The 23,498-nt window shown below is 41.1% G+C and overlaps 2 protein-coding genes across 2 annotated transcripts in view; one reads left to right on the top strand and one right to left on the bottom strand.

The window, feature by feature from the left end:
- Positions 1 to 4,310: 4,310 nt before the first annotated feature.
- On the top strand, positions 4,311 to 11,589 carry LOC139370529 (cytochrome P450 2B4-like). The gene is made up of 9 exons (XM_071110078.1): positions 4,311 to 4,674; positions 6,217 to 6,379; positions 6,655 to 6,807; positions 7,174 to 7,334; positions 7,685 to 7,858; positions 8,214 to 8,352; positions 10,459 to 10,646; positions 10,798 to 10,921; positions 11,080 to 11,589. Exons 1-9 carry the CDS (start codon positions 4,513 to 4,515, stop codon positions 11,271 to 11,273), a joined length of 1,458 nt encoding a protein of 485 aa, XP_070966179.1. The 5' UTR covers positions 4,311 to 4,512; the 3' UTR covers positions 11,274 to 11,589.
- Positions 11,590 to 13,759: 2,170 nt separating this feature from the next.
- LOC139370528 (zinc finger protein 431-like) overlaps positions 13,760 to 23,498 on the bottom strand; it is a 43,541-nt gene continuing 33,802 nt past the window's right edge. Inside the window, exon 4 of the mRNA XM_071110077.1 lies at positions 13,760 to 20,486. Coding sequence (XP_070966178.1) covers positions 19,114 to 20,486 — 1,373 coding nt within the window. The 3' untranslated portion in view covers positions 13,760 to 19,113. The remainder of the gene's footprint in view (positions 20,487 to 23,498) is intronic.

The raw sequence follows: 23,498 nt of genomic DNA, 5'->3' as shown, positions 1-23,498 counted from the left end.
GTTCTAACCACTAGGCTACATGCCGCCCAATTTAAGTCAATTGGAGGTGTACCTGTGGATGTATTTCAAGGCCTTATATTCAAAATCAGTGCCTCTTTGCTTGACATCATGGGAAAATCAAAAGAAATCAGCCAAGACCTCAGAAAAGAAAATATGGACCTCCACAAGTCTGGTTCATCCTTGGGAGCAATTTCCAAACGCCTGAAGGTACCATGTTCATCTGTACAACCAATAGTACGCAAGTATAAACACCATGGGACCACGCAGCTGTCATACCGTGCAGGAAGGAGGCGTGTTATGTCTCCAAGAGATGAACGTACTTTGGTGCGAAAAGAGAAAATCAATCCCAGAACAACAGCAAAGGACCTTGTGAAGTAAAACGAGTCCTATATCAACATAACCTGAAAGGCCGCTCAGCAAGGAAGAAGCCACCGCTCCAAAACCGCCATAAAAAAGTCAGACTACGGTTTGCAACTGCACATGGGGACAAAGATCATGCTTTTTGGAGAAATGTCCTCTGGTGTGATGAAACAAAAATAGAACTGTTTCGCCATAATGACCATCCTTATGTTTGGAGGAAAAGGGGGAGGCTTGCAAGAAGAAGAACAACATCCCAATCGTGAAGCACGGGGGTGGCAGCATCATGTTGTGGGGGTGCTTTGCTGCAGGAGGGACTGAAGCACTTCACAGAATAGATGGCATCATGAGGAAAGGAAAATGATGTGGATATATTGAAGCAACATCTCAAGACATCAGTCAGGAAGTTAAAGCTTGGTCGCAAATGGGTCTTCCAAATGGACAATGACCCCAAGCATACTTCTAAAGTTGTGGCAAAATGGCTTAAGGACAACAAAGTCAAGGCATCAGAGTGCCATCACAAACCCTGACCTCAATCCCTTAGAACATTTTTGGGCAGAACTGAAAAAGCGTGTGCGAGCAAGAAGCCCTACAAACCTGACTCAGTTACACCAGCTCTTGTCAGGAGGGATGGGCCAAAATTCACCCAACTTATTGTGGGATGCTTGTGGAAGGCTTCCCAAAACGTTTGACCCAAGTTAAACAATTTAAAGGCAATGCTACCAAATACTAATTGGGAATGTAATGAAAGAAATAAAAGCTAAAATAAATCATTCTCTATACTATTATTCTGACATTTCACATTCTTAAAATAAAGTGGTGATCCTAACTGACCTAAGACAGGGATTTTTTTACTCTGATTAAATGTCAGGAATTGTGAAAAACTGAGGTTAAATGTATTTAACGAAGGTGTATGTAAACTTCCGACTTCAACTGTATAACAACATGGCTGCAGAGGAGTGCTCAACATAGGACTCCGTCTGACTGCCATAACAAATCACCACAGCACACGGGCTACACGTGTACCGTAGCATATCATTATTCAATATAATTTGGGAGCACGTACCTGCGAATACATACACAACACTGTGTACACCTCAGCACAACTGCAAACCCAACATGCAATCTGAGTGATGTGAAACAACATAAGATCAAAATACATTTACACTTCAAGAGGTGACCAGCCTCATTAGCTAAGAAAGTACAAGGTGAACGTTAGCTAACCTTTAGCATAACGCAGCGTGCAAATTTTGTAAATGTCCATAAAATGATAAATACATGACACAACTCTGTAACACTATCACGTAACAACATCGATAATGATTATAAAACAATATGGTTTTCAGCCTAACACGCACTAGATAAACTCAGCAAAAAAAGAAACGTCCTCTCACTGTCAACTGCGTTTATTTTCAGCAAACTTATCATGTGTAAATATTTGTATGAACATAACAAGATTCAACAACTGAGACATAAACTGAACAAGTTCCACAGACATGTGACTAACAGAAATTGAATAATGTGTCCCTGAAAAAAGGGTGGGTCAAAAATCAAAAGAAACAGTCAGTATCTGGTGTGGCCACCAGCTGCATTAAGTACTGCAGTGCATCTCCTCCTCATGGACTGCACCAGATTTTCCAGTTCTTGCTGTGATTTGTTACCCCACTCTTCCACGAAGGCACCTGCAAGTTCCCGGACATTTCTGAGGAGAATGGCCCTAGCCCTCACCCTCCGATCCAACAGGTCCCAGATGTGCTCAATGGGATTGAGATCCAGGCTCTTCGCTGGCCATGGCAGAACACTGACATTCCTGTCTTGCAGGAAATCACGCACAGAACGAGCAGCAAAGCTGGTGGCATTGTCATGCTGGAGGGTCATGTCAGGAGGGTCATGTCACATCTGCAGTACTCATGCCTCCTTGCAGCATGCCTAAGGCATATTCGTGCAGATGAGCAGGGAGCCTGGGCATCTTTCTTTTGGTGTTTTTCAGAGTCAGTAGAAAGGCCTCTTTAGTGTCCTAAGTTTTCATAACTGTGACCTTAATTGCCTACCGTCTGTAAGCTGTTAGTGTCTTAACGACCGTTCCACAGGTGCATGTTTATTAATTGTTTATGGTTCATTGAACAAGCATGGGAAACAGTGTTTAAACCCTTTACAATGAAGATCTGTGAAGTTATTTGGATTTTTACGAATTGTTTTTGAAAGATAGGGTCCTGAAAAAGGGACGTTTCTTTTTTTGCTGAATGTATCATTTTAAAAGTTAAAACACTGAGTGCAGCATGGATCACAATACATACCCCCATCAAAGTTGAACAACTCTTTGGCTGGATTCTGCGTGATCATGCGCACAGATACACACGGGGATGGAGTTACTCAAACAATACAGCAGCTGGCTTCACAGCTATACATACATAACCTGACTGCTTAATTATGACAAAACTCATACAACTGACCCATGCACAAACCGGACGCCTGTGTGCGTCCGCGTGCGCAAATTGATTTTGTCCCGCCCACACGAAACACGATCACGATACGTAGGTTGAAATATGAAAACAAACTATGAACCAATTATATTAATTTGGGGACAGATCAAAAAGCATTAAACATTTATGGCAATTTAGCTAGCTAGCTTGCAGTTGCTAGCTAATTTGTCCTATTTAGCTAGCTAGCTTGCTGTTGCTAGCTAATTTTTCCTGGGATATAAACATTGATTTGTTATTTTACCTGAAATGCACAAGGTCCTCTACTCGGACAATTCACACATAAAATGGTCAACCGAATCGTTTCTAGTCATCTCCCCTCCTTCCAGGCTTTTTCTTCTTTGGACTTTATATGGCGATTGGCGACTAACTTTCATAATAAGGTGTATTACCATAACCGACCTCAGTTCATCTTTCAGTCACCCACGTGGGTATAACCAATGAGGAGATGGCACATGGGTATTTGCTTCTAAAAGCCAATGAGGAGATGGGAGAGGCAGGACTTGCATCACGTTCTGCTTCACAAATAGAAGCAACTTCAATTTTAATGCCTGGCACCCAGACGCTCATTGGCGCACGCAAGCAGTCTGGGTGCAATGATTGAATAACATGTATGTGTACATTTATTTTGCAATGCGCACGACGCGAGCAGTGTGGTCAGCATGAGGATGTCTATTTAACCCTGTTACACAAGGCCTGCTGGGTCAGCTTGGGACCTGACACAACCTTCTGAGATGAGCCTGGACAACCAACTTTCTTCAGGATCATCCTGATTGCAGAGGGGTTTCTGGGGTTAGCACACAGGATGCACTCCCAGAGGACTTTGGCCTTGCACCGTTCAGCAGCTCTGACTTTGGCGCCAAGAGATTGGGTCTGTAGCCGGGCTGTTGGAGACCAAAACCTTGACCTGTAGGCCACTGTCACTATGAAAACTGGGGTTCTCTTCAGAGTTGAATCCTATGTACCCCAGTGCAGTTCTCTAGGCCCTCTACTCTTTTCTATTGTTACCAATGACTTGCCACTGGCATTAAACCAGTCCACTTTTACTAACATTTTAAGTCGCTGCACAACAGTAAATTAACAAAAAAGCGAGGAAAAAACTACTCATGTTGTCCATTTTAAGTATTCCGTTGTTGAAAGGTTTGGATCAATATTCTATTTGTGTTTGAATGTTTGCAAAAAAAAAAGCTCTTGTTTTGTGTCATCCATGGTATAAATGGTAATTGTTAGAATTCTTAATTTTGGCAAATATCACAATATTCTCGAAAAGAACGTCATAATAAATTAGAGCATGGAATATTGTTGTTGCAGCTCATATATTCGCATAGAAACTTCACAATAAATTTGATTTGGCTACGAGACCCCCCAGTTCCAATACCAAATCAAACAAGAAATTGTCCCCAAAGAAATTGCATCGAGTCCTGTCAAGGCTTTAAACTTACTAGTCTCCCATTGGCAGACAGGTTACCTCCCACATTAACTGTTGCCCTAGATCTGGTATTTACGAAACTAGGCTTAATGTACATTTACGAGTCAGCAAATATCCCTCTCATAAACCTCTGCTGACTAGCGTTCAAAACAAAGTCTCCAATCTGTGTGGGAGCCAACCGGCATCTTTAAATCAACCAGCTTTAAATCGTGAAGTAGCCTACACATTTCCTGAAGCCCAGTCGCGATGCTAGGGTCGGTCGTGTTGTTGTGCTTCTTTTCCCTCCTTCTATTCTTCTTCACCAGGGTCCGCCGACCTAAAAACTTCCCACCAGGACCCCGTCCCCTGCCCATCCTCGGCAATCTGCTACAGCTGGATCCTGCCAACCCTCTCAAAGACCTGGAAAGGGTAAAGTGGGCAATATGTTGTAGGCTAGGGTTAGACCTAGTCTCGATACCTGTTACGATAACCCTGCTGGAAATAACATTTTTTTTGTGACTAATATTTGTGATAAAGCTTTCTACAAGCAGTCCGTAATATAGGTAAAGGGATTTATATTATTATGTATAGTAAATCCGAGACACTCCATTTAGTATGTATGATATGTTACGTTTCGTATGGTATGTATTATGGATGTCCATCACCCATTTCGTATGATATGTTACGTATTACAATTTAACGAATTTGCTAAACGTACAATCGTGTAACGACCCTGGGTTTATAACCGCGGAAATCGACCCTGCTGCACGAGCATGCTTTTGCGGCACAGTCGATAGCGCGCTGGACCTCGAAGGTCGACGGTTCGAGACCTGCTCCCTGCTGTTTCATTACAATATGTTATGAAATTGCCGCGCACGCACCACGTCTATTTCTATGGGCACGAGCACTGTTTATGACACAAACTGTTCACACCCTTCTTGTTGGTGGAGAGAATTTTGCAGGTTTAAAGCATATTTCCTGCAATTCCACACATTTTGTCATGGGGTGCAAAGAAAATGTTGCCGTTTTAAAGCTACATTTTTAATAATTCTATACCTTTTGCCATGTCTAATGTGTATTCATGTGATATTTGAGTGACAAAAAAAATACAACAAAATCTATGGGACTAAAACAACCTTCAAGAGTAAGTTTAAAGCCGGACATAGTTCTTAAAAAGAGCAAAAAGGTTTGGGAATCACTGCCTTAAGTATCTGTCTTATGTAACCATACCAGAGGTAACATATCATGCTAACATTTACTATGTTAGGTCTAGTCTATGAGACCAGTCTGACTGAATGGGTATTAAGTCTGATGTAGACTAAAGTTTTAGGACAATGAGCAAGAATAGTGGAATCGGTGGTTCACCTTCAAAATAAAGGTATTGCATTGAAACTGATGCAAAAGGATACAAACAGCAGAATCAGGCAACAATTGGACTAGAAAATACCCCAAAAGGTTGGAATGTCATAAAACATATTCCATTTAAAGACAATAATTCATTCATTTGACAATAAACAGAAATAATTATGTAATTTAGTGTAATGTTTTAAAATAATTTGTGAAAATTGTGGATAAAAACCACGCTTCACATTATTTCTAAACCATAAGATTCTAGGGAAAGGGAAACACTTTCTTATCCTGGGAAGAAATGGTGTTATTACACACTAATAACACTGTATAGATATGTTGTGAATAAGGTTGAGCTTGTTTTTGTCATTTCACATAATGATGGAAACCAGGGACACTGCGACTCAATGTTTAATATCAGAGTGCTTTGCAACTTGTAAAGGGACAAAATAATAGTAGTCAGCCAAGAGTTACTCCTGGAACCACTCTAAAACTCAAGACTGAAAGCTTATCCATCAACCCTTCCATTGTCTCCCAAGTGCCTGAATAGCATTTCAAAAGAAAAGTCCCACATTATATTCTCACAATAAATCCTCCCCATGTCCCTTTCCTTCTGTGCTTCAGCTGAAGAGGCGCTATGGTAACGTGTTCAGTCTGTACATCGGCTCACGGCCTGCTGTGGTTCTGAATGGCCTGGAGGTGGTTCGTGAAGCACTAGTGACACACGCAGAGGAATATGCTGGACGACCAACCCATCTCCTCATCAGCCACCTCTTTGAAAGCAAAGGTAGTAGGTTCTTGACCGATTTTGAAATATGTGGTATAATAAGGGTAGTGTTTGTGTGTGTGTGTGTGTGTGCCACCGGCGGTATCTGGGCCCTGGTCTACCATGGGAGAAACCCATGGGAGACCAGGAATTAGCCCAACAGGAAACAGGAATTAGCCCAATAGGAAATCCGCCCTTGGGCTGAGGTTGACACTGATTTTAAAGTAGCAGGCATGAGACCGTGAGCCCGACCCACATATGTTCCGTGTGTGTTTGTATGTGTGTGTGCCGATCAGGGATCGTCCTGGCCAATTATGGCTCCAGCTGGAGGGACCACCGGCGCTTTGCTCTGACCACGCTGAGAAAATTTGGTCTGGGCAAACGCTCCATGGAAGAGCGCATCCTAGAGGAGGTGTCCCACATCTGCACTGAGCTGGAGAGCAGTGCTGGTACAGTCCCACACACACACAACGTCCTCGTAATCATAATCATTACTGTACATATTCATGTCATTATCAGCACTTAGTGACCTCAAAGATCCTCCAAATACTGTATCAAACAATTACACTATTAACCCCTTGTAGTTGTAACACGCTTCCATAAACCACACAAACATCACAGAAATAAGATACTCTCAGTAATATTCCCAGTATGACTATATTTACTATACTTATTTTAACATTAGGTATAAAGACTGTGGGGATTGTTACTTTATCTATCCTGTCAGTGTGTTCAATTCAGTAGCTCTGTGATCGTTGTTATCACCTTGTCTGTGTATATTGCCTCATGTGGTGACCGTTGCTGTGTCCTGGTAGGCGGTTCGATGGACCCTCAGCACCTGTTCCATCTGACTGCGTCTAACATCATCTGCTCACTGATTTTCGGAGAGAGGTTCGAATATGACGACCCGGTCATCCTCACCCTCATCCAGAGGTTAGAGGAGTTGACCAAGGAAGCTTTTGGACCTTGGGCCATGGTACAGTCTAAGCCCTGTGTCACTCCATGCTTACTAAAAAAAAAGGATTCCAAAATGGTTCTTTCGGCTGTCTCTAGGTAGAACCCTTTTGGGTTCCAGGTAGAACTCTCTGTGGAAAGGGTTCTACACTGAACCCAAAAGTGTTCTTCAAATGCGTTCTTCAAAGTGTTCTCCCATGGGGACAGCCAAAGAATCCTTTTAGGTTCTAGATGGAACCTTTTGTTATTTTTTTTAAGTGTACATGATCCTCACTGACCTCTCTGTGCTAGACATGGCATGTGCTAGACATGACACACTGATCCACGTTCCCCTCTGTTTTACATCCATTTCCTCCAATCTATATTTTGTAGCTCTATGAAATCATTCCAGCCTTGAGGCCCTTCCCTTTGCCCTTCAGGAACATTTCACACAAATTTAATCAAATGAAGGAACATATCAAGAAGATTGTGACCAAGCACAAAAGTTCAAGGGTCGTGGGAGAGCCCAGAGACCTCCTTGACTGCTACCTGGACCAGATTGACAAGGTAGGAGAACAATAGAACTAGGGTTCTAGAAGTAAAATAAATAAGATATAAAGTAAGTAGCCTTGTACAAGTAAGCCTGAACGATACATGGGGCAGGAGCCTATCTCCTGTTTCTGTAGCATTTAAGCAGCTTGATGTAAAAGTACAACCCTGGATAGCGGATACTAGTCTGCCGCAGGACTTTACCATGAGTATCTGCCAATCAGAGAGGCATCGGATCCCATTTTTAGAGTCTTTGGTATGACTTGCGTCAGAAGGGCAAAAACATTTTTTGGGCTGGTGGAAGAGGAGGAAGTACTTTACAGGATGGAGCAGAATTTAATGTAGAGGCATTTGGTGTCTGTGTGTGTTTCAGACAGCTAATGGAGGCTCCACATTTAATGACACTCATATGGTGTTTCTACTACTTGACCTGTTCATGGCTGGGACAGACACCACTTCCAACACCCTCCGCTCTGCCGTGCTACACCTGATGATAAACCAGCATGTACAGGGTGAGGAAATACACACACAACACACACACACACACACACACACTGGCATACATTTCATTCAATTTGTAGACACTTGTAGACAATGTGTCGGCATTCATGGTAAACACTGCATATCAAATCAAATTTTATTTGTCACATACACATGGTTAGCAGATGTTAATGCAAGTGCAGCGAAATGCTTGTGCTTCTAGTTCTAACCATGCAGTAATATCTAACAAGTAATCTAACCTAACAATTTCACTACAACTACCTTATACACAAGTAAGTGTAAAGGAATGAATAAGAACATGTACATAAAAATATATGAATGAGCGATGGCTGAACGGCATAGGCAAGATGCAGTAGATGGTATAGAGTACCGTATATACAGTGCCTTGCGAAAGTATTCGGCCCCCTTGAACTTTGCGACCTTTTGCCACATTTCAGGCTTCAAACATAAAGATATAAAACTGTATTTTTTTTGTGAAGAATCAACAACAAGTGGGACACAATCATGAAGTGGAACGACATTTATTGGATATTTCAAACTTTTTTAACAAATCAAAAACTGAAAAATTGGGCGTGCAAAATTATTCAGCCCCCTTAAGTTAATACTTTGTAGTGCCACCTTTTGCTGCGATTACAGCTGTAAGTCGCTTGGGGTATGTCTCTATCAGTTTTGCACATCGAGAGACTGAAATTTTTTCCCATTCCTCCTTGCAAAACAGCTCGAGCTCAGTGAGGTTGGATGGAGAGCATTTGTGAACAGCAGTTTTCAGTTCTTTCCACAGATTCTCGATTGGATTCAGGGCTGGACTTTGACTTGGCCATTCTAACACCTGGATATGTTTATTTTTGAACCATTCCATTGTAGATTTTGCTTTAGGTTTTGGATCATTGTCTTGTTGGAAGACAAATCTCCGTCCCAGTCTCAGGTCTTTTGCAGACTCCATCAGGTTTTCTTCCAGAATGGTCCTGTATTTGGCTCCATCCATCTTCCCATCAATTTTAACCATCTTCCCTGTCCCTGCTGAAGAAAAGCAGGCCCAAACCATGATGCTGCCACCACCATGTTTGACAGTGTGTTCAGGGTGATGAGCTGTGTTGCTTTTACGCCAAACATAACGTTTTGCATTGTTGCCAGAAAGTTCAATTTTGGTTTCATCTGACCAGAGCACCTTTTTCCACATGTTTGGTGTGTCTCCCAGGTGGCTTGTGGCAAACTTTAAACAACACTTTTTATGGATATCTTTAAGAAATGGCTTTCTTCTTGCCACTCTTCCATAAAGGCCAGATTGGTGCAATATATGACTGATTGTTGTCCTATGGACAGTCTCCCACCTCATCTGTAGATCTCTGCAGTTCATCCAGAGTGATCATGGGCCTCTTGGCTGCATCTCTGATCAGTCTTCTCCTTGTATGAGCTGAAAGTTTAGAGGGACGGCCAGGTCTTGGTAGATTTGCAGTGGTCTGATACTCCTTCCATTTCAATATTATCGCTTGCACAGTGCTCCTTGGGATGTTTAAAGCTTGGGAAATCTTTTTGTATCCAAATCCGGCTTTAAACTTCTTCACAACAGTATCTCGGACCTGCCTGGTATGTTCCTTGTTCTTCATGATGCTCTCTGCGCTTTTAACGGACCTCTGAGACTATCACAGTGCAGGTGCATTTATACGGAGACTTGATTACACACAGGTGGATTGTATTTATCATCATTAGTCATTTAAGTCAACATTGGATCATTCAGAGATCCTCACTGAACTTCTGGAGAGAGTTTGCTGCACTGAAAGTAAAGGGGCTGAATAATTTTGCACGCCCAATTTTTCAGTTTTTGATTTGTTAAAAAAGTTTGAAATATCCAGTAAATGTCGTTCCACTTCATGAGTGTCCCACTTGTTGTTGATTCTTCACAAAAAAATACAGTTTTATATCTTTATGTTTGAAGCCTGAAATGTGGCAAAAGGTCGCAAAGTTCAAGGGGGCCGAATACTTTCGCAAGGCACTGTATATATATATATATATTTCTATACATATGTATATGAGATGAGTATGTCGGCTAAATAGGAAATTGTTCTACAAAGCTTGATCGGATTGAATCCCGGCCAAAGAGTGTGTGTTTGTCCCAGATCGCTGTTACCGAGAGATCACCAACATTCTTGAGGGATGTGCAGACGCTTCGTTTGAGGACAGACATGCCATGCCGTATGTTCAAGCCATCATCCATGAGGTACAGCGCATGAGTGACACCGTTCCTCTTGGCGTGTTCCGTACTACCTGCAGCGACACACAACTACACAGCTACCAGCTGCCCCAGGTGAGCATTACCATGACGACTGATATGCTGCCTGTTGTTGACCTTAGAACTATAAAGGTCGCCTGGGCTAGAGGGAGTGATGTCATGATGGGTGCTGTGTCAGTCTTTAGTGTACCTCTCCACCGCACCCTTAATCCCTCATCTGTTCCAGGGCACTATGGTAATTCCTAACCTGTCTTCGGTGCTGCATGAAGAAGGCCAGTGGAAATTCCCTCACGAGTTCAACCCTGAAAATTTCCTCAACGAGGTCGGAGAGTTTGTGCCATTCTCAGCAGGTGCCTTTTTGCAAAAGCGTCAATATCTATGGCTTATAAATGATAGTGTGTTGTACACAGACAGGAGAATATGTTGACATAAAATGCCAGGCTGCATGCATATGAAGGTATGAGTGAAATGTTGTTCTTATTGATAGCCGTGTGTGTGTGTTCCCCAGGATCTCGTGTGTGTCTGGGGGAGGGGTTAGCACGTATGGAGCTCTTCCTGGTTCTAGTGACATTGCTTCGGCGTTTCCGATTCGTCTGGCCTGAGGATGGAGGTGTCCCAGATTTCAGCCTCATCTTTGGTGGGACACATTCTCAAAAGCCCTTCCGCCTGGGAGTGCACCTGAGGAGCAGCGAGAGAGGGTGAACTACCCACAGTCTCCACGAGAGCACTAGTTCTGCCAGACAGCTACAGATCTTATTCTGTAATAATTCACCTTAATTTTAGTAACTCTTCAAATAAGTCATTTTCAATCATGTGTAACCCACCATTGAATGCCTTATTATCTGTGTCATCTTCTGTAAGGATCAGATCATTCACAAACTAGATCTTTCAGTATGCTTGCATGCATTTTGTAATACATACATTCTTAAAACTATTGGTTTTGTGTTTCTGTTACTGACAACTAATTGTATTTTCTTATCAAGTGATCTTAAGTAAAATAAAAATTGCTAAAAACATGTGATTTGGATTTTTTTTTATTTTAAAGGTGGACCTCTGCTTTTATGTCCTCCTATCCCCTTAACTGCATCTATAACTCCTGTTTGATGTTGATAGCTAGCTAGCTAACATCATTTGCATTCTTAGGGCGTTCACACACTGCTGTACAACAATGCAGAAGAAAAACGAGGCAATTCAAGAGGGTGCTATGAAATGAATGCCAAAAAGTAGTTATTTTCCCTTTGTCATTGTAAATGACATATGTTACGTACGCTTTAGTGGGAACGCAACACCCTGCTATATCTCAACACCCCGTGGAGTGAATAAGTATGTGATCGTAGATGCGGGGAGGGACGACAGAGGCAGAGAAAAATACCGTGTACAGGGTATTTGTTATTCCTTAACATGGTAAGGTGAGGAAAAGGGGCTGGACGGAACCAAAATAAAAATTAAAAAGAGTCCCCGCTCCTACCTTCCCACTACTTACCTAACCTTTAGCACCACCTGGCGCGCTTAACAAAATATATGGGGGTGGGAAGCCTAGGTGTTACCTAGTGTGCATAGACAGATGAAATACTACGGTTATGTATGCCCGCAGGCCTCTTGCCTAACCGCTCCCAATGTGCGTTCCCCTTCCCCTCCTGGGAACAAATGAAACAGAATAATTACTAATACTTAATGTTAGTGTTTTTGGTTATTGAAATTGTTCACTAAGCCCTATTGGCATACACATACCTCGGGAAGGATCGGCTACAACAATCAACATAGGACATAAAAAGATGCTCTCCTCCCTGACGCAGGAACTCTGGCTTTTATCAGGCTGGAAGAGTTTGCAATAGCAGAGACAGCTGTATCCCCTGACGAGAGGGGGGTTCAGAGCTCCAATCTGCGATGGGACCGACCAATCAGCTGAATTAATCATTAGCTAGATTGTTCTCTCCAATATTATAGCTTAATATACTTGCCTAACACTGCAAGGTCATATTTTATAACTTAGCTAGTCATGTTGGCAATAGAATAAGCTTTCAAATGATGCCCACCTGACCCAGGTTGCGGGTCAATTTATATTGGACCGTGTTTGGATTCCGTAAAATTGGTGTCGATGCAGGGCTGTGTTCCACATTTTTTTTATACATAAATACAAGCAGGGCATAACATTAAAACGTGCCAAATGCAGGTAGATTTAGGTATTGGTGGGTAAGAACGTCAATTTCACCAGCCACATAAGCGGGTGGTCAATTTTCAGGGCTCTACACTGCAAAAATGACATTCCCATTTCTGAATAAAAATCGAGTAAAAAGTCAAGGATGAGCACGTGTGAGTTATAGCAGAACAATTCTGCAGTAGCTGTTTTCAAAGTATTTCTGTGGCTTATAATTGAAATACACTAACTTCTTCATCAGGTTGTGTATTGCTACTGGACCAAAAAAAGGTCAAAACTGTGAACGACCAGACAAGACATAGAAAATGATACAATGGGGGCAGAATTCTGGAGACCACAGGTAAAGTGAATATGTTTTGAAAGTGATAGTATATATGAAATCTGGATTCAGTATGACCATCTAATAGGGTATGTCCGGTGTGGCATATCATTGCAAACAAATAACCATTGAATAATTATTTGTAACCCGATGTTATTGTTTTACTCATATGACAGAGCAAAGAAGAAAGCTAATTTGGCAGAGACAGATATTCATGAGAAAAAAAATGCTTCCAGGCCCAAAAAAAATTCAACTCACATTTTCAAAACTTTCAGTCATGGCAATACCGGTAATCTATATAACTAGCCGTTAACATTACGGTGCCCTAGCAGGCCACGTTTAACTTACATTTGTTGCCATTGCATTGATTGTATGGAACTTACAGGTCCTTCAGGTCAAAAAGGCGAAGAGGCAGAGCAGAGAAAGGAGGCAGACAGACTGTGAAAGTAAGTACAAGTGCAGGCTGTTCTTGATCTATACTGAATCACACCTGTTTTGTTCAAATGTGGTGTAGTCATTGAAAAAACAATACATGTTTGATTCTCACTTTTATTTAAAGTATATTAAACATTTATTAAAAATGTCAGCTCAGAAAACAACAATGTCTGTAGCACTAGAGGTACACTGCAGTGACTCTAAATTAGGAACATTCAAAATAAATGTGAAAACACATTCATATACAGTGCCAGTCAAAAGTTTGGACACACCTAATCATTCAAGGGGTTTTCTTTATTTGTACTATTTTCTACATTGTAGAATAATAGAGAAGACATCAAAACGATGAAATAACACATATGGAATCATGTAGTAACCAAATAAAGTGTCAAACAAATAAAGATATATTTAGACACCCTTTGACTTGACAGCTTTGGACACTCTTCGCATTCTCTCAACCAGCTTTATGAGGCAGTCACCAGGTTGCAGATTTCTGAATTGTTAACTAAAATTATAAATGTGTTAACTGTTAAAATGATACATTTTTAAAAACAATACTAAACATGCACATCCAAACAACAGCACAAAAACATCAATGTCATCACATCTGGCCAGACCTATCTGCTCACCCCCCCCCCCATTCATCTCCAGCACCAGCATCAATTTCTGACACATGGCCTAAAACTGCACCATTTCGTTTCTCTCTGTCACCCACGCACTTTCAACATTTAGATAATAAAGTATTTGACCTTGACGATTGGTTGATTTCCAGTTAAGTGTGCATTTTGTCAAGATGGTTGATGAGAAAAGTATCATCCAGCCCGTCAGGTATCTCACTGCTCATTCGTATGCCATGTCTTGAAATATGCAGACAGACCGATTAAAAGTACATTTACATTTTGATACATCAGACAGACAACTTTCTAACTCCGCCCAAAACTTTTGGACTTTATAGCAGGTTATTGAGTCATTAGTTTTACACTTATAAAACAGATGGGTCTAATCTTGAATGCTGATTGCTTAAAACCGCATTCCAGCCTGTGTCTATTCCACAAGTTACCACCGGCTAAATCTATGATGTTAAAATGCCTATTTACTCTGTTCCATCTGCCTGTGCAATCCTCTGTCTCATCAGCCCAGCCAGGCAATTTATAAACTTGATCTCCACTATAAAAAGCATGTAGACATTATTTCCCACTTCTTTTCGACTAACATCTAGTTTTCAACATCGGAGATTTGTATAAACCTTGCTGTCTGTCTCTCCGACATTTGCTAAATTGTTTCAATATTCAAATTCGATCTCCACCTGTCCCATAGTAATGAAAGTGTTGGGATGAGACAGACAGGTAGGGAGCTTTTCTCAGCCAGTTCGAAATCATGAAATCAACATTTTTATGGATATATACAAAGAACTAGCAATAGAAAACATGTCTAACAAAACAATGTGCAGCTAGTTTGTAGTCTTTCCCGCTTCAGTTTAAAATTATTGTGTTAGCTGTGTTGTTGGCTAGCTCTTGAGCAACAGTGTCCTGACGAGAGAGAGCAGATTTTCTATGCCAGGTGAAATCGCGCATCATTAGCTCATTGTTATGGATGTATCCAAATAAATATCACTAGAAAACAACAAACAAATGCAGCTACTTTGTTGTTTTTCTGTCTGCACTGTTTGACATGACTAGCTAGCTAGCAAGGGATAAGAACATTGCCAGCCAATATGGCAATGGAACATATAGATCTGGGTTGCGTCCATAGATACAGAACAAAAAGACTGAACGACTGGCAACTGAACAGATAGAAGGAACGACCAGGCGGCCGTGTCGGGACTATATCTTGTGGAAGGATGAAATATCATGAATAAATTAAAATATTTGTTTGTTAATGAAAATATGTCAATCATTATTTATATATGTTGGTAACCCATTGTATAAAAGTGATAATGCCCTCGAAGTTGCTGATTTTGGCATGATTTGACTTGGTCTCAGGCCGTGCCAATATATCCTCCAAACAGCGGCTACTCGGGCATTATCACTTAATTAAAACATGACTCTGCCGTTTTGCTGTAGAATTTGTGATTTTAACTTGTAAAATACATTCTATACATTAGTTTATACTGGATTAAGGGTCATTTTTGTTAACTGTCATTTCGTTGGAACATCACTTACATTCCCTCTGTCCAATATCATCAATTCTTTTTAAGTCTTGGAAGAAATTGAAACTTTTATTTTTTATTTGCCCATACAAAGTCAGTTATGACGTAGTATACTTTTTTTTTTTTAAGTATTCAGTGGGATAATTGGTATAAATATAATAATTAATTGTTCATATTTAATTGTGCCATTCTGTGTGTGTGTTAAGAAAACCATAATGTTGAACCTATAGGGACCATTGTTAACCTTCAGAGAACATTCCCAGAACCTTCAGAGAACATTGCCTACAGTGTAACCTTCAGAGAACGTGCCCCGCTATCTTTGTAAAACCAAAAGAGAACGTTATAAGAATGTTAAGAAAACCATCCGTTTAAACCTTTAGGGAACATTGGTGCAACGTTCGGGGAACATTCCCACAACCTTCAGGGACTATTGCCAGAACCTAAATGTGTTATCTGGGTATGTCTGTGGTTGAGAAGGTATTGACATTGTTCATTAACATGCTATAGTAAGCGTTTCTGTTTTAAAATGGGTGCCTAAACCCTTGCAGCAGAGGAGAGCAATGTTTGAGCTACATTTTGTCTCCAAAAAGTAAATATGTTAAAACAAGGGGTGGAACTTGTTCACTATTGTCAGCTGATGTAGAATTACATTTTTATAAATTCCTGGCATGTTCTGTTGAGGTATTGACGAGTAAAGTCAGAATCTTCAATATAAAGCTAACTTCACTGCAGTAGTAAAATAGATAAGTGTTTAAGATTTGTATCCCTGATGTTTTGACTGATTATAGCGAAGAAAATACATCTGCATTTCCCGCTGTGTAAACGCGTTGATTCTCATAGCAAATAGTCTCAAGATAAAGCCTGATAAACTTGGGGAATTGATATTCAAAGCCTAAACAGAAAAACCTTTGTCAGGAACCAGGACTAACACCAGGACTAATAAATCCAATGCAACTGCATGTTTTACAAACGGTACAACGTTGTAAAAATACTTCAAAAGTACACCTTAAGTCTTTTTAGGGGGTGTGTGTACTTTACTATTTATATTTTTTACGTTTTCTTTTTATTCCATGAATTTTCCCTGTCACCCAAAATAACTTGTTACTAAAATGGGCTCCCAAGTGGCGCAGCGGTCTAAGGCACTGCATCTCCGTGCTAGAGGCGTCACTACAGACACCAGGCTGTATCACAACCGGCCGTGAATGGGAGTCCCATAGGGCAGCGTACAATTGGCCCAGCGTCGTCCGGGTTTGGCTGTCATAGTAAGTAAGAAATTGTTTTTAACTGACTTGCCTAGTTAAATAAAAGTTACATTTTAAAACATTAACACTTATCAAATGAACATCCCTGGTCATCCCTACTGCCTCTGATCTGGCAAAGTCACTAAACACAAATTCTTTGTATGTAAATTATGTCTGAGTGTTGGAGTGTGCCCATCTATCTTTAAATAAAAAAAATACAAACAGGAAAATCATGGCATCTGGTTTGCTTAATATAAGGAATGTTAAATTATTTATACTGTTACTTTGATACTTACAGTGCATTCAGAAAGTATTCAGACTCCTTGGCTTTTCTGCATCTTGTTACATTACAGACTTATTCTAAAACTGATTAAATAAATGTTTTTTTCTTCATCAATCTACACACAATACCCCATAATGACAAAGAAAAAACAGAAATACCTTATTTACATAAGTATTCAGACCCTTTGCTATGATACTCGAAATTGAGCTCAGGTGCATCCTGTTTCCATTGATCATCCTTGAGATCTCTACAACTTGATTGGAATCCACCTGTGGTAAATTCAATTGATTGGACATGATTTGGAATGGCACACACCTGTCTATATAAGGTCCAAAAGTTGACGGTGCATGTCAGAGCAAAAACCGAGCCATGAGGTAAAAGGAATTGTCCACAGAGCTCCGAGAGATGATTGTGTCGAGGCACAGATCTGGGGAAAGGTACAAAAACATTTCTGCAGCATTGAAGGTGCCCAAGAACACAGTGGCCTCCATCATTCTTAAATGGAAGAAGTTTGGAACCACCAAGACTCTTCCTAGAGCTGGTCGCCTGACCAAACGGAGCAATCTGGGGAGAAGGGCCTTGGTCAGGGAGGTGACCAAGAACCTGATGGTCACTCTGACAGAGCTCCAGAGTTCCTCTGTGGAGATGGGAAAATCTTCCAGAAGGACAACCATCTCTGCAGCACTCCACCAATCAGGCCTTTATGGTAGAGTGGCCAGATGGAAGCCACTCCTCAGTAAAAGGCACATGGACAGCCTGCTTGGAGTTTGCCAAAAGGCACCTAAAGACTCTCAGACCATGAGAAACAAGATTCTGTTCTGATGAAACCAAGATTAAACTCTTTGGAGGAAACCAATGGTGAAGCATGGTGGTGGCAGCATCATGCTGTGGGGATGTTTATCAGCGGCAGGGACTGGGAGACTAGCCAGGATCAAGGGAGAGAAGAACAGAGCAAAGTACAGAGAGATCCTTGATGAACACCTGATCCAGAGTGCTCAGGAACTTTAGACAGGGACGTAGATTCACCTTCCAACAGGACAACGACCCTAAGCACAAAGCAATGACAACGTAGGAGTGGCTTCGGGACATGTCTCTGAATGTCCTTGAGTGGCCCAGCCAGAGCCCGGGACTTGAACCAACTACAGGTGTGCCAAGCTTGTAGCATCATATACAAGAAGACTCGAGGCTGTAATTGATGCTAAAGGTGTTTCAACCAAATACTTATGTAAATGTGATATTTCCATTTTGTTTTTTATACATTTGCAAAAAAATCTAAACCTGTTTTTGCTTTGTTATTATGAGGTATTGTGTGTAGATTGATGAGGGGGAAAAAACAATTTAATACATTTTAGAATAAGGTTGTAAAGTAACAAAATGTGGAAAGTCAAGGGGTCTGAATACTTTCTGAATGCACTAAGTATATTTTTGCAATTACATTTACTTTTGAATCTTAAGTATATTTAAAACCAATTACTCGAGTAGTAATTTACTGGGTGACGTGCACTTTTGAGTCATTTTCTATTAAAGGTACAGTATCTTTACTCTTACCGAAGTATGACAATTGGGTACTTTTTCCACCACTGGGTGGACACGGCACACTATTCTAGTTTTGCAGAGAGAGGAGGATGGCGGCAATTTATTTTCTCGCCTAGAGTGGCAGAACGGCAAGGACTGGGCCTGGTTTCTTTTTCGCAAACTTAGACCTGAGGGGTATACAACAAAGTAGAATCAATGAGTTAACTTAAATCATATAAAAATATATTTTCCTGCAGTGTGGATTTATTCAAGGATTCTCTGAAAAGTGTGTTAGCGCATGTTTTTTTCAAGTATCTTGACTAGGTAAAACTCTTTCCAGACTGGGAGCAGTGGAAAGGCTTCTTCCCTGCATGTCATCTCATGCATTTTAAGGTGTCCTAACCGGGTAAAAGCTTTTTCACACTAAGAGGATTTGAAAGGATTATTTATCTCCTGTGTGTGTCATCTCATGTGTTTTCAGTCTCCTTAACCTGGTAAAACCTTTTCCACACTGAGAACATTGGAATGGTTTTTCTCCCGTGTGTATTGTCATGTGATCTTTCAGATGAGATGACTGGATGAATCTCTTCCCACACTGAGAGCATTGGAAAGCCCTCTGCCTCTCTACTAAGTGTGTTCTCTCATGTGATTTCCGGTCCCCTGATGAGAAAAATTTCTTTTCACACTGAGAGCACTGATACGGCTTCTCGCCAGTGTGTGTTCTTTCATGCACTTTTAGATGCCCTGATCGCCCGAAACCCTTCCCACAATGAGAACAGTGGTATGTTTTCTCTTCCCCTGTATGTATTCTCTCGTGCTCTTTCAGGCCCCTTAACTCAACAAAACCCCTTCCACACTGTGAGCAGAGGTGAGGCTTCTCTTCTGTGTGTGTCCACTCATGTGTTTTCAGGCTACCTAACTGGGTAAAACTCTTTCCGCACAGGGAGCACTGGAAAGGCTTCTCTCCTTTGTGTATTCTGTTATGTTTTTTCAGGCTCCCTAACTCAGTAAAACTCTTTCCACACAGGGAGCAGTAGAAAGGCTTCTCTCCTGTGTGTGTCCTCTCATGTGTTGTCAGGTGCCCTAACTGGGTAAAACTCTTTCCACACTGGGAGCAGTGGTGAGGCTTCTCTCCTGTGTGTATTCTCTTGTGCATTTTTAAGTTCCCTAAATGGGTAAAACTTTTTCCACACAGGAAGCATTGGAAAGGCTTATCTCCTGTGTGTGTTCTTTCATGGTCTTTCAGGGTCCATAACCAAGTAAAACCCTTTCCACACTGAGTGCATTGGAATGTTTTTTCTCCTGTGTGTGTTCTCTTATGCTCTTTCAGATGAGTTGACCGGATAAATCTCTTTCCACACTGAGCGCATTGGAAAGGCCTCTCTACAGGGTGTGTGTTTTTTTTCCCAGCGTGTATTCTCTCATGCGTTCTCAGGTTCCCTGACTGGGTGAAACTCTTTCCGCACTGAAAGCAGTGGTAAGGCTTCTCCCCTTTATGCGTTCTCTTATGGTCTTTAAGGTGCCCTAACCGGGTAAAAGTCTTTCCACATTGGGAGCAGGGGTAAGGCTTTTCTCCTGTGTGCGTCCTCTCATGTGTTTTTAGGTGCCCTGACTGAGTAAAACTCTTTCCACATTGTGAGCAGTGGTAAGGCTTTTCTCCTGTGTGTATTCTTTCATGATCTGTTAGGTTCCGTAACTTAGTAAAACTCTTTCCACACTGCGAGCAGCGGTGTTGTCTCGCTGGTTTGGGCATCTCTGGGTCTGGTTCCCCTGAAGTACACTTTCCGCTGTTCGAGTGAGAGTCTAGTCTCTCTCCTGCCAAAGACAAACAGAGTGTTTAGTTAAATACTAAACAGAGACCTGAATGAAACATCCATATGATAAAATTGTCTTCCTATGAGATTTAATCAAGACTAGATCCATCAGTAAAAACAGCAGCGCACGTCATCACAGAATGGCAGTAGTGTTTTGTAGCCTAATAAAAACAAACTAGAACTTGACTGTTATGCATTTATTAGACCTAATGGACTACAATTACAGTGTATACAAACAATGGAGTAAAACAAGCTTACATTTGGGGTTCTGAGGGGTATATTACAAGGTTAGCTAGATCTACTTATGGTTTTCTGAAGTAAGCCAGCTTCAGTTAGCTTCACATTCCAGCAGGCTTCATCCACGTTACGGATGTGGATATTGATCCTGCAGCTGCCACTAACTCCAGCCAGGCATGTAACTACTTGTCCATGATGCACGTGGACAACCTAGTGAGTCAAACGCCAAACTCTTTATTGATACAAACCTGAAAACGGCAATCCATGGGCGAGTCAGTGCCACGTTTTCATTTTTGCCGAAATGAAAATGAAAGTTATCTTGCAAATTCAGCAGGCTAAGGTGGGAAATACGCTATTAGAAGTGCCGTCTTTCTTTTATTGTATGTGTATCATTATGCCATCATTGATGTGCTTATCAATACACAAGCATCTTCTTTCCGACTCCTTTCATTTTATTCATATGAACGTTTTAATGTGCATGATGTTTCAAATGCATCCTGTTATTCCTAAATGTGGCGTGATTTATATTTTTTACACAAGAACATTTTACGAATAAAATATTTATTTCAGTCATCTTCCTCATATTGTTGAGAGAATGAAGGGGGTGATAACGCACTCTGAGCTCTATTTAAACTAACTTAAACGCAGCAGTAAATCTTAACACTGGCTGTCGCACTATAGGTTCGAGGGGGAGTGTCAGTAAAATGTATTGTATTTTCACAACCCGGAATTTTGGGCACAGAGTCAACGCCCACTGCCATCCGTTCTATTGGCCAACGTGCAATCATTGGAAAATAAAATCGATGAGCTATGATCAAGATTATCCTACCAACGGGACATTGAAAAACTGTAAAATAATATGTTTCATCGAGTCGTGGCTGAACAACGACACAGATAATATAGAGGTAGCGGGATTCTCCATGCAGCGGCAGGACAGAGAAGCTACTATTTGTCTATAACAGCTGGTGCGCGATGTCTAATATAAATGAAGTCTCGAGGTATTGCTCGCCTGAGGTAGAGTACCTTATGATAAGCTGTAGACCACACAATCTACCAAGAGAGTTCTAATCTATATAGGGATGAAATGGTTACTGGTTCCACAATAAACCACTGTAAAATTCCCTACGGTTAGTATTACCATTTCAAATTGTAATCATCTTTAAAACCGTTTTTGATTACCGTGGTTTGAAAAACTCACGGTAAATATTGTCCAACATCAGCCAAAGTTAGCAACAGTCTAGTGCAGGTGCAGCATGCAACGTGGGTTTTGTTTTGTGTGAAAACATGGCGGAAGGCAGTGACAGAGCTCAGGAGATTTTTCAGCCTTCTAATAGGACCAAATCTGAAGAGTGGTCATATTTTGGGTTTTACAAAAGTGCTGAGGGAATCTTAATCGAAGATGGTCACCCTGTCTGCAGAACATGCAACAACAAAAAACACTGCAACACTTCAAATCTTTTGAGTCATCTTCGTGACCACCATCCACTACTTTATAGCCAATGCAAGGCAAGTTAACTTTTAGCTCAATGCATGATGTGGGGACTTCGGAATGGGGGAAAACGTCATGGTTTGTCTCTAACTTGCTAATAGAAGGTCAATAATGTAAACTGAAGCTTTCAGTGTTACCTACTCTTGTAAAAACACTACACGTTGTTCTGCTGCTGTATGCATTGTGTCTGCAGACTCTATTCGCCCATTACACACGATAACACGTTATGTAGTTTAGTCACCCAACCATCATATTTTGTTCATTAAAAATGTGTCAGTCGTCGACTTGGTTGTAAAAGTGTTCCAACAGGAGAAACACTATAGACTCCTATACACGACTCCTGTATTTATGTCAATTGTTGGGCTCATTGCAATTACTATCACCGTCTTCTTAAGACTAATTTGCATTTATGTAAATTGTGCATGGGGTCATTGCATATACTCAAATCCAACACAGATTATAGACTGTGTGTGTGTGTGTGTGTGTGTGTGTGTGTGTCCGTGAATAATAATAATTATAACAACGAGGGGCCATGCATCAGAGCTCCCTCACCTTGCCAGGGTTGCAAGGAAGCTTTTGTGCATCCCAGCAACCAGCGTGCCATCAGAGGGAGTGTTCAGTGCCAGCGGGTACATCGTCTCCCCTCGCAGATCACTACTTAAACCGGACAAAGTAAATACGCTGACATTTTTACATTTCAATCTCAAGTGAACAAAATTGCATACATACAGGAAGTTAGGCCAGCAGCACCCTATTTCTTTATGAAGGAGAGAACGGACATACAATCAATGCTGTTCATTCGACTTGTTTACATATTTTGTGTTATTTTAATGTCAACACCTGCACATTGGATTTGTTTACATATGGTTGTATTGTTCTTACATGCATTTGATTTGCTTATGTTCATGGTTGTGTTCACTAAAACCTGCACTAGGGAAACTTTTACCTCTCATGGCCACATGGCGCCATCTTTAATGTTAATGTTGTTATTTTAATGTTTATGCACACAAAAAGTGCATAGTGCTGCTTATTTTATTTGTTGTTTGTTTATTTGATTTTCTTACTTAACTTCTTTGGGGTAGGGGGCAGTATTTTCACGTCCGGATGAAAAGCGTGCCCAGAGTAAACTGCCTGCTACTCAGGCCCAGATCCTAGGATATGCATATTATTAGCATATTTGGAAATAAAACACTGAAGTTTCTAAAACTGTTTGAATGATGTCTGTGAGTATAACAGAACTCATATGGCAGGCAAAAACCCGAGAAAAAATCCAACCAGGAAGTGGGA

This window comes from Oncorhynchus clarkii, chromosome 17, assembly GCF_045791955.1.
Source record: "Oncorhynchus clarkii lewisi isolate Uvic-CL-2024 chromosome 17, UVic_Ocla_1.0, whole genome shotgun sequence".
Taxonomy (NCBI): domain Eukaryota; kingdom Metazoa; phylum Chordata; class Actinopteri; order Salmoniformes; family Salmonidae; genus Oncorhynchus; species Oncorhynchus clarkii.
Note: the sequence above shows the minus strand (reverse complement) of the source record. Positions and strands in the feature narration are given on the sequence as shown.

Bases quoted from the DNA above. Each gene is read 5' to 3' on its own strand.
- LOC139370529 (XM_071110078.1), top strand. From the start codon at position 4,513: ATGCTAGGGTCGGTCGTGTTGTTGTGCTTCTTTTCCCTCCTTCTATTC. The intron at 4,675-6,216 runs GTAAAGTGGGCA...TCTGTGCTTCAG, and splicing joins CTCTCAAAGACCTGGAAAGG to CTGAAGAGGCGCTATGGTAA. The intron at 6,380-6,654 runs GTAGTAGGTTCT...TGTGCCGATCAG, and splicing joins CCACCTCTTTGAAAGCAAAG to GGATCGTCCTGGCCAATTAT.